An 11,866-nucleotide genomic window follows, 5' to 3' on the forward strand; every position below is an offset into this window, starting at 1 on the left:
GCCAGGATGGTCTCGATCTCCTGACCTCGTGATCCGCCCGTCTCGGCCTCCCAAAGTGCTGGGATTACAGGCTTGAGCTACCGCGCCCGGCCTAAACAAGATATTTTAAATTGAATAGCAATAACTGCCACTTTAAATAAGGAATGAAAATATCTATTTGATGGAGAAAACCTTCAAATGAGCTGTCCAGAAACACATATAGTATTGGTAAGGAATGCCTTTACCTGGATGTTCTGATGCCTAGGAGCCTGGCAGACCAACAGGAGAGCCCAGGAAACACAGGAGGCTGTGCACAAAACTGGGTAGGCAAGTTTCCCCAGGCAGTTCCCCAAGTAAAACTGGAGGAGGACCTCAGGAAAACCAGTTAAATTGGGAGGATTCTGATGGGGATAGTATGCTTTTGGAATATAAGATGACAGAGGATATTGATGAGCTATTAGATCCAGGAGGTCTGTCTGATATTTGAGATAATGGAGCCTCCATTTGTTTCAGGACGATGCCTTCATTTTTACATCAACATGGTTTATGGCTTGCAGGGGATATATGGACTGACTGATGCAACCATTAAGGATGTTAGAGCCCCACTCTTACTATTATTGTGATATGTGTGTATGTTTGTTTTTTTCCTAGGAGGATCTTTATTTTTTCTCCCAAATCTCATAACTGGTTATGCAGATGTTTAATTGAGAGGAATAATTATGAATTACAATGTTTTTTCTTTCAAACTTTCCTATCTGAATCATTTATTGCCTTTCCTCTCTAATTACAAGTGTTTTAAATATTATAAAATTAAAGTTTAAAAAAATAAACATTGCTAGTAGGCAAACCCAAGCCCAAAAAAGCTCACTTTTTAAAGAAAATGTTAATGTTTCTTGAAAGCCTTGTGTATTATAAGATTGATGATTTACAGAAAAGGAATTTAAAGTCAGAATAAGAAGTAGACAAAGTTGGTTGAGAGAGAAAAGTAGGTAGATTAGCCTCATGAAGGCAAAGGAACAGTGGAACTCAATGGAGCAGGATGATCAGAAGTAAGCTCAATTAAAATGTGAGAATACAGGTTTCCAGCTACTAGAATACACAAGATGTTAGGGGTATATTCTGAGAAAAATGCCTAACTAGGAAATTAAAGCTGAACTGTTGACCTAGAGTTTTTGAGCCCTTTTATCGCTCTGATATGCTTTGGGTAAATAACTCAAAGCAGGCAAATTTCACCCAGCTTATGCTTGCTCTTCAACTCTGACCCTTGCCTACTGAATGACTTTAAATAACTGTTGCAGAAAAAAATGATACCATTTTAATTTCCAGCTCCGTCCCCATCTGGCCAGGGAGAGGGTCAATTAATATTATTGTGTTTTGTCTTTAGGGCATCTGATACCCCTGAGGACCAGCCTGCGGGACAGTCTGTTTTTGCAGGGTTTCTTGGCCAGAATCAGAAGAGTGGGATTCAGGACAAGGCCAGTTCACGTAACACAGCTCAGAGCCATACAACACAACTTGCTCCAAGGATGTTGGGCATTGTGCTTCATTAGGAAACAAAATATAAGCTTTCCACACCATTAGGAATGACTTTAGGAGTGAAAGCACATAAGACGATGCCTCACCTCATCAACAATGCACTGCAGAAGCTGGAGAGGCTGCAATAGAAAAGAAGAGAGGAAAAAGTATTAGCCTCTATGCAATATCTTTACAGTGGAGTGGAAAGAAAAAATCATTAATGCAATAAAATATAGCAAGATTAATCAACAACAGCAAACTCTTATAAAAACATTGATGCTCAGGATGTTCTATTATTTCTAATGGTACCTAATCTAATACAGGCAGTTAAAGGTTTGCATTTTCTTCAAAATGCAATTTGCTAAGTTTAAAACAAGGCATTCAAGCATGCAAAGGAAGCAGCCATCAGGAAAAAGAAAAGTGAATTTTTTTCTGAACTCATAAAGCTTACCATTAAAGATCCCTGGTTTTTCTGAATCTGAAAAAAGGCAATATGTAATTAGCATGTCATAATCAAAATGACTCACTTGGACACATTATGATCACTGAGAGAAAATTATTGCATTGCTGGTGGCAATTTGTGGGCATGTGTTAACACAATTTACATAATGAAAATACACAAATGTTAATAGCTCGCTTCTCATTTATAGGCGAAAGTCAGCAGAATGTTAATTTCACACAACACTTTTTAGTACCCTCCAGGTTGTATTAGAATAGGGAGAAAAACCATAATCCATTTCAAAAGGCTGTTTACGATTCAGATATAAATAATGTTTTATATTGCTAGATTGTGAACACTGGGCTTAATGTTGCAATCATTGCTAATGTTATGAAGCTCACTCTTTTTAAATTAAAAACCGATTTATTTAAAATTGAAATTAAATCATAGTCAGAAATTAGAATTTTGGATTCCTGCCAGTGTCTGCTCACAATTCCCTATTTTGTGAAGAAAACTTTAATTATGTGGTTGAAGTATTTGCCCCTAACTTAGGAGTGAGGTAACGACTCCACCTTTTCCAAAGTTCCTTCTGCCTGTTTCCAGGGCAGCAATGCTCTCTGGGAAAATAAAATTCATGCAACTTTTACACTGATTTTTAGGGAATAAAAGCAGAGTCCAGTAAGAGCGTGTTTCTGATCAACACTCTGAAGGCAGGTTGCGCACACATTTAACACTGATAAACTGCATTTCTTAGAAAGCTACTAAAACGTGACACAAAAATTAATAAAACATCCACTTAGTCATTAAAGTACTGAACACTTCAATGCCTCCCCATCCAGGAAAAAAAAAGCCTACAGTTATTATAAACTTAATGAAAATGAAACTCCAGGTACTACATTTTCTAACAGAGAACTTTTCAGGAACCAAATACTGATGGGTCAACTGTTTTCTGAGATAACTGAGCTCCAACCAGCTGGTAAAATACACGGAAACTAGTAATAATCCCTTATATGTTTTTATAGGTGTTTACAAAAGTTCTTTCCCATATACTAACTCATTTGATCTGCACAACCACCCTGAGGTTGGCGGGGATGATCATCTTTATTCTACGGGGGAAAAGCTGGGCCTGCCAGAGGACAGGGTCCAGGCCTGAGGCCTCAGGGCCAGGGTGTGGTGGTGCTGGGGCTCCTCCACAGCTCCTTTCCTTCCAGCATCTGTATTACACCTGCCTATGGTCATAGAGTTATTTGAAAACAACTGGATTTATATACATTTATACTTGGTATGGTATTGTTGATAAATTATCCATTTTGACATGTTGGTTCCTCTCACCTAGACTGTGAGTTTCTCAAGAGCTGCAGCTACGTTTATGCATTTCTTTTGCATCCATGTGGCTGATCAGCACACCCTTCCTCCTACTGCCTGAGTGTTTTAAAGTGTTTTCCCATATATTTGTCAAATGAACACGGTACCCACTCATTGCTCTTATTGGCTTTTCATCACTTCCTCCCCAGTCACTACTTTGGGAAACCTCTGTCCCAGGTTGACTGGCTTAGTCTATGTTGATAGTCCCTGCTTAATGTTGTACTGAATTACTGCTTATTCTGGTTCCTCCAGTCCATGAGTACTTCCAGACAAGATTCTGCAGGTAAAGATTTATACTACAAGGGAAGGCGGAGCTGTAACCACCACCCCGAAGCAGTTAAGAATTTCAGTAACAAGCTACACCACCTTTAAAAAAGTACCGAAAAGCCTGGACAACCTCTCCTATGACATGAGATACCTATGGAGTTTGCTTTTATATATTTTTTTCAAGCATACACTGATACTCCTCCTACCCCTACATTCCTAGTAAGATATATCTACATTCCTAGTAAGATATATCTACTTCAACAGCCGAGTTATTCATAATGAACAAAGAATCAGAAATCCATTTCTGACATCAAAGAGAATGAGCTTCACAAATTTCCAAGAGTCAGGGGGATGACAACATTCTCTGAGGAGAACATGCAGCAAACATTCTAAGTGAGAGGTTTTGAAATGAATTCAGAAATGGGGGAAACACTGTCCCCAGTAACATATGAGTTGTGTGAATCAGATTAACTGAGGGGAGGAAACTTCCTCATGAACTGAGGTCTTAAAGAAAGCCTCTAGTTTGCCCTATTTTGCAGGTTAAAAGCTTAGTCTAAGACAATTTAAAATTGTACTATTTATGCTTGCTCTTTACTAAAAGAAAGAGAAAAACAGCAATATCAAAGTCTTTTTTTAAAATAATCTTATAACTATACTGTTTTGCCCAGGTTTTTAAAGAGAGATGTTATCAGGTTTTATTATACAGTTTTGATAGCAACATATTATATGAAATAATCTTCATAAATTTTGTATTAAGGTAGCAGCGCCAGTACCTGAAATTGATTCAAAAGGCTTAAGATACTCAATTACTTTTTAACAGTTGCACAATGCAGTGACTTATATCTTCTATTTCACAAGAATTTGATGATGTAACATCATTGTAATTGATTCATTTTCTCAATTAAATAAAGCTACTGTGCTTTTCTTTATATGAATGCCACATAGACCATAGAGTTAGATGTATTATCTCCTTTTTCTGTCTCAGATATATTGCCGTAAAGGCTGTATTCTGTTCCTCTGTTAATTCCACCAGAAAATTTAATGCCACAGTCATATTTTTAAAATTCTGAACTGCCATGTACTCGGCTGTATTTATATTAGGCATATTTTTCACTGCTAAACTCTTTGTTGTTTACCTTTTTCAAGATCACATTACTGTATAGGCACAGCAATCATAAAACAGACCCAAACAGTCAACCTCCAGTCACTGCCTCTGCTTTTGCACACAGTTCATGAAAAAGTGAAGCCCCTAGTTTTATAGCACATTAAAAGTGGAACCAAAGGTCCTCAATATAAAATGTTGGCTTTGTGAATGCCTATCTTTATTCTGGGTCTGCCTTCGAAACGCATAGCTGTGAGAGCAGAGTTCAGAGGAACACAATAATATTGTTAGTGCTGATGTACTGCCTGTACCTCACAACATATGAAATGCTGTTTATAACTAACTTGTCCAAGCCCTCATTCCTGCTTATACATTTTGCGTGTATTGAGTGTTTTCTATGTCTAACTAGTACTTTGGGACAATGAGAGAACAATAATTGTTCCAGTCACACACTTTGTTAATCAGTTTCTAGAACTAGTAGCATTTTGATAGACTAATTAAATGAACCTCTTCCCTTTTCTGGGCATAGATTTTTTTTCTTTCATTAGCTGTTAGATTGAAGATTTAAAACCACACTAACAGGGGATAGTTATGTCTCATTCTGATGTAAGACAGACTCTTATGTGTTTAAATGGGGGAAGAATGACTTCATAAAAGGCAGCCACAAGTACCAGTTAGGTCTTGGTATTATTACAGTAACATTTATCATATATTTCCTTACAAGGACTATCCAGTTAGCAATTAGAAAACTCTTATAGCATGACTTATGACTGTGAAAAATGATGCTAGAAAGGAAATTGCCAATGTAAAAGTTTGCTTGTGGGGCCTCAACTATTTAGCCAATGGCTCCAGTGATAAAAAGCAATTTTGGAAGTCTCACTTTATGCTTCGCTCTCTGTAGAGGAGCTTTTTACATAAGTGGTAAAACAGACCTTGCTACCAGCCCCCTTTACATTATATTCAGAGGCACAATCAGAAAACTAAAATGAATCTACCTATGTAACTTAGAGAAGACACCAGCTATAGCTTTCATTTTCTCTTTTACTCTCTGAAATTATGGCTTGCCCTGCAGCTCTTGTCTGTAAGATTTATGCATGACCTAGGTCAGATCTTCCAATATCAGTTGACAAATTTTCTCTTTACATATTTACTGCTTTTCAAGCTTGTATTATTTTCTCTTAAATAGAAAGAAGAAATATAAAATTAAATCATATGGTTGGAATTTTTAAAGAATAGCATTTTCATTTGTTGTGCTACCGGCATCACATTCTAGCTTTCTTTCTCTTTTTTTTTTTTTTGAGACGGCGTCTCACTCTGTTGCCCAGGCTAGAGTGCAGTGGCGCAAGCTTGGCTCACTGCAAGCTCCACCTCCTGGGTTCACACCATTCTCCTGCCTCAGCCTCCTGAGTAGCTGGGACTACAGGTGCCCACCACCACGCCCAGCTAATTTTTGTATTTTTAGTAGAGACGGGATTTCACCGTGTTAGCCAGGATGGTCTCAATCTCCTGACCTCGTGATCCACTCGCCTCGGCCTCCCATAGTGCTGGGATTACAGGTGTGAGCCACCGTGCCCAGCCTACGTTCTAGCTTTCAATGTTGAGTTCTTCTTTTTTTTTAAACTTCAAATTTTAGGAGCTGTGGCTATTTTGCAAGGACTCTCTTTTCAAATCAGATGCATGAAGTTATAACCCTGGCTAAATATAAACAGGGATTATGGAAAACTGAGACATTCATATTCTAAATGAAGAATTATGATCTAAAGTATTTATGAAGGGAAGGAACCCCAGAGATGATTTAGTTCAATCTACTCACTTTGCTTTAAGGAAGCTGAGGCTCAAAGGCGAGCAGCGCCTAAAGTCATAGATAGTGCCTGGCCTGACCCTGACAGCTGGGTTAGGAGGCTGTCCACTGTGAGAAAAATGCATGAACTTTGGAGTGAGAAAGACCCCTGGGATTCTACTCAGATGCCCATGGTCCTCAGAAGCCCCCTCCCTTCTGTGGGGCTTAGAGCTCTTGTCTACAAAGTGAAGGAATGAGCCAGAGAAGCCCAAAGATTCCTTGAAGCCAAAGCTTCCTATTCAGGAGCCATGTTTATTTTTCCTACCCAAGGAAGAAATGGTACCAGCAATCAATCTAATTTTATCTGGCACTGTGTGGGTATTAAAACTTAGGGAAATACCACTTCCAATCCAGTACAACTTGCAAAAACAAAGTGTCTATATCTCAAAAAGCCTTCAATGAGAAAAACAAAACCACTGCTACATGATAAGCTTTATATACATTGCCTAGTACCACTACCTTAAAGAGTTCCCAAACAAATGACTTTTAAATAAAGGAAGAGAACAAAATTTACTATGGCTAACTACAAATGGGACTTTTGGTAAACTGATATGTGAAGATACTAAATGCATTAAGAGACAAAATAAATGGATAATATATACTACTTCCAATAATTTCAGGTGAACACATATAATTCACTTTGCAATCCTATCTCCCCTGTTCATCAGCCTCTGTCCTTGCTCAAGTTCTTATCATGTCTGTGGGTCTATTAGTATATTTTCACAGGACCTAAAAAAGTCACAAGAGGATTTAGCAGGCAGCTACTCAATAGGTTATAAGAAAGAACCAATGATTCTCACATTCTAAGATCTACTCACTGGCACCTTCTTTCTGGCCCAAATCTCAGACTCCAGCTGGGGTGCTGTATTCAGGAGTGACCAGTTTTGAAAAGCAAAAACTGCATATCCCTGAATTTAGCAAGCAGCTAGGTAGGACAGGAAGGCTTTAAGATGCCTACAGGAGGGCACAGCTCTGATGGGACCAGACAGAAAATCATCACAGCCATAAATTAGTTTACTTGGCTCTCACTGCTTCCTGAGTATCAAGGACAATGCATTTTCACACAAAATACCACAGCTGGAGCATTGAGGTACAGTGAAACATTATTCATTTGCTGGGTCTGCCAGTCAGTGAGCAGGAAAAAAAAGGACCTGGCTGCCAGTTCATACTGTTTTATCCTTTGTGTATTTAAAATGGACATAGCGCATGTCCCACCCCACATAGGTGTATAAGAGCCATAGTAAATCTTCCTCTTGGTAACTGCACATTTTAATGTTTAAACTTGAATTTTTGCAAGGAAAGCAGGGGCTTAGAATTGTAATTTAAAATGATTGATGTGAATTATAAAATCTTTTTCCTGATGGTATGAGGTCTGGCCACAGAGTCCATTAAGTACCTGACTTTTGAAGAAGATTTTAGACATTTGCCATATCAAACTTTCGTCCTTTCTTTGTCCCAAAAGAAGGGTGGCCTTATTTCAGAATCCAGTTTAAGAATATTAATTGTATGTGGAGACAGGGGAAAGGGGCAAATGGGGGAAGGAGGTGTTGCTTTTTCTGAGAAAGGTCCTTTAGACTACTCTACTCTTTATGGTGAAATAAATCTGCTACAGCAACATTTTAATGTTTCAAAATGTCTGAGATGGTTTTTCTGGAGCTTTCATTTAGTTTGCACCTCTGTTAGCTTAAATCTTCTACATGATGTTGGAAGTCACCTAGTACAATTCTCTGCCTAATGTAGAAATTCACTTTATAATATTCCAAATATATAGGTATTCTGTCTTTGCTAAAAGACTTCCAATGATGAGATTCCAATGATTCTCTTTTGGGCAGATGAAACTGTCAACAAAATTCTTTCTTGGCCGGGTGCGGTGGCTCACGCCTGTAATCCCAGCACTTTGGGAGGCTGAGGCGGGCAGATCACAAGGTCAGATCAAGACCATCCTGGCTAACACGGTAAAACCCTGTCTCTACTAAAGATACAAAAAATTAGCCGGGCATGGTGGCAGGCACCTGTAGTCCCAGCTACTCGGGAGGCCTGAGGCAGGAGAATGGCATGAACACGGGAGGCGGAGCTTCCAGTGAGCCGCGATTGCACCACTCCACTCCAGCCTGGGCGACAGAGCCAGACTCCCTCTCAAGAAAAAAAGAAAAAGTTATTTTTGGGCTGGGGGTGGTGACTCACGTCTGTAATCCTAGCACTTTGGGAAGCCGAGGCGGGCAGATCACCTGAGGTCAGGAGTTCAAGACAAGCCTGGCCAACATGGTGAAACCCTATCTCTACTAAAAATACAAAAATTAGCTGGGTGGGGTGGCATGTGCGTGTAGTCCCAGCTACTCAGGGGGTTGAGGCAGGAGAACTCTGCTTGAACCCGGGAGGAGGTTGCAGTGAGCTGAGATGATGCCACTGCCTTCCAGCCTGGGTGACAGAGTGAGACTCTGTCTCAAACAAACAAACAAACAAAAAAAGGAGTTCTTTCTTATTTTGAATCCAAGAAGTATGTCTTTCTGGAATATGTGCCCATAATCTGGAGCTATGGCATATAAGTTTAAAGATAGCTTTCCACATATTTGAAGATAGCAGTCATGTCTCCACAATGTTGTCTTTCTTGAATAAACATCCCTGTTTTCTTCCTTATGATCAGTTGGTATCTTAGTTGCCCTCTCTCCTTCTCCCCTTTATTACTAAGGGTACTCCAACAACACTCCACCACCCCCAAGAAGCCCGTGTGTTCCATGGGAAGATGACTTTGTCCCCAGCTCTAGGGTATGGTAGGTGGTTCAGGCCTAAATTAGTCAGCAACATCTAAATCCCCTGGGCACAGGGAGTTGAACTGGTCCAATCAAACTGCAGCCTAAGGCCTTTGGTTGCCTCTGAGGAAAAGAGATCTGCTGTTCCCCTCTCAGACAGGAAGTAGGTTGCTCCAGGAACCCCAATAACTATTCTTGGTCTGTGAAGGAAGAAGCCTACTAAGGAGAGAACCAAATGTGACTTGCTGAGTCAAGTCCCAGCTAAATCCAACAAGCAAGTCTAGGCTTTTCAGTCATGCAGTCCAGTAATTTCCCCTTGTGGTTAGGGCTCCTTTGACTTGAGTTTTCTGTTACCTGAACCTGAAAGTTGCCTGAAGAACCCAGGCATGACTTCCCATTCTCCACCACCACAGTCACCTTCGTCTGAATTCGTTTCCATATGTGTATGTTCCTCATAAAGTACGACACCCACACCTGAACACAGACCTCGGATTGACGGGCTTAGATCACCACGTTTTGGGCCCGATACACCAGACAGCAGAGACTCAAGGAGGTTAAAAGTGCATTCACTTTTTTTTTTGAGACGAGTCTCACTTTGTCACCCAGGCTAGAGGGCAGTGGCGCAATCTCAGCTCACTGTAACCTCCACCTCCCGGGTTCAAGCAATTCTGCTACCTCAGCCTCCTGAGTACCTGAGATTACAGGCACATGCCACCATATCTGGCTAATTTTTTTATTTTTAGTAGAGATGGGGTTTCGCCATGTTGGCCAGGCTGGTCTTGAACTCTTGGCCTCAAGCGATCCACCTGTCTTAGCCTCCCAAAGTGCTGGGATTATAGGCATTAGCCACCATGCCAGGCCATGCATTCACATTTCTGATAGCTCTATCACACAGTTGGCTCAAATGAGAGAAAGCAGAGAAGTATATACAACTTACAGATTTATATACTGAAAAAGAAATCAGAGACTGAAAAGGAAACACTTTTTTTTTTTTTTTTGGAGACGAGGTCTCACTCTATTGCTCAAGATGGAATGCAGTGGTGCAATCATAGCTCACTGCAGCCTTGACCTCCCTGGACTAAAGTGATCCTCCCACCTCCACCTCCTGAGTAGCTAGGACTACAGGTGTGTGCCCACCACTCCTGGCTATTTGTTTTGTGTGTATTTTTTTTAGAGACGGGGTTTTACCATGTTGCCCAGGCTGGTCTCGAACTCCTGACCTCAAGTGATTCACCCACCTCAGCCTCCCAAAGTGTTAGGATTACAGGTGTGAGCCACTGCAGCAGGCCCTATACTCTTCTATTTCTGATGTGTTTCATACTGACAGAGTATTTGAGAGTCAAAATGAGTGAATGATAAAAGCAATTATAGAATCTGGACAGTCTGAAGATGCTTCTATCTGTTATTTCTCCCCTTTTATTTGTTTGGCTAAGGAGAGGCCTGTCTAATGCTGAAGTAGAATTATAGATTCCTGGGGTCTGAAAAAAACCTTAAAGATTTTAAAATCTAACCTGGCTCCTCATCCCTATCTAATCCTTAAATCCCTCCTTCATTGCACCCCTGCTGATGGGGCTTCTGTCTGAATTCATCTGGTAAAGGGAAGCTTACTGTCTTCTGACTGACCCTTCTATCCCTTGCCCCACTTCTACCCCTCTGACAGTACAAATCTACATTTTCTCTGACATGAGAACCTTCAAAGTCTGAAGACAAGTTGTCACATCTCCTCAGAAGGTGTTATGCTCAGGTATTCATGCTGGCAGGGTACAGTGGGAGGATGGGACATGGAAGAAAAGAAAGGGGCCAAAACAATTGATTCAGAGCCTCAGGATTTGTGTTCTTGGTTCCCTGTGATTGCAAAACTTGCTTTGCCAATATGTAAAAAGTAAACTTGGGCTACATAATTACTTTATCGATTTCATATATGTTTATTAAGTCCTTACGGTATGCCAGGCACTGCAGTAGACTCCAGGACCCAAAAGATGGATAAAATACAATTGCTGGCCCACAGAAAGGAGTGACTTAGTAAAGGTTCCTGAAACCTAGTAGCAGGGTTAAGATTTAAGCACAGGTCTTGCACTCTCCTCTAAAAATCACTCAGTATTTGGACAAAATACAACTCTCTGGAGTTTTGTTTTCTTCCCTCAGGGCTCTATAGATTTCAAAGACAGCTTCTCCACATCCTTCCAACCCCTAAAGCTCCCTACCACATGGTGATGTTTCTAGGCATTGTAAGAAAGGTTGCTGCATTGGTTTCGGTTCCACACATCATTGATTTTTTTTTTTTTTTTACCATGATATATTTGGATGTGGCCGACTGAGATTTTGAGATCAGCTATAATTGCAGCATAACATTATATGGTTCACACAGGATAAGGAGGGAAAGAATCTTAAAACTGGCCAGGTGCAGTGGCTCACCCCTGTAATCCTAGTGCTTTGGGTGGCCAAGGTGGGTGGATCACCTGAGGTCAGGAGTTTGAGATCAGCCTGGCCAACATGGCGAAACCCCATCTCTACTAAAAATATAAAAATTAGCCAGGTGTGGTGGCATGTGCCTGTAAGCCCAGCTACTAGGGAGGCTGAAGCATGAGAATTGCTTGAACCTGGGAGGA

General features: G+C 40.5%; 1 protein-coding gene across 2 annotated transcripts in view; it reads right to left on the bottom strand.

Annotated features, from left to right (window-relative positions):
* Window positions 1–11,866, bottom strand: part of MAP2K5 (mitogen-activated protein kinase kinase 5) — a 268,480-nt gene that overhangs the window by 57,647 nt on the left and 198,967 nt on the right. For both annotated transcript variants that reach the window (XM_011940344.1, XM_011940343.1), the window contains 2 exons: window positions 1,946–1,972; window positions 1,602–1,634 (listed from right to left, as the gene is read on the bottom strand). In XM_011940344.1, the coding sequence (XP_011795734.1) occupies window positions 1,602–1,634; window positions 1,946–1,972 (60 nt within the window). The remainder of the gene's footprint in view (window positions 1–1,601; window positions 1,635–1,945; window positions 1,973–11,866) is intronic.

The sequence above is a fragment of the Colobus angolensis genome, unplaced genomic scaffold (genome assembly GCF_000951035.1).
Source record: "Colobus angolensis palliatus isolate OR3802 unplaced genomic scaffold, Cang.pa_1.0 Scaffold19, whole genome shotgun sequence".
Lineage (NCBI taxonomy): Eukaryota > Metazoa > Chordata > Mammalia > Primates > Cercopithecidae > Colobus > Colobus angolensis.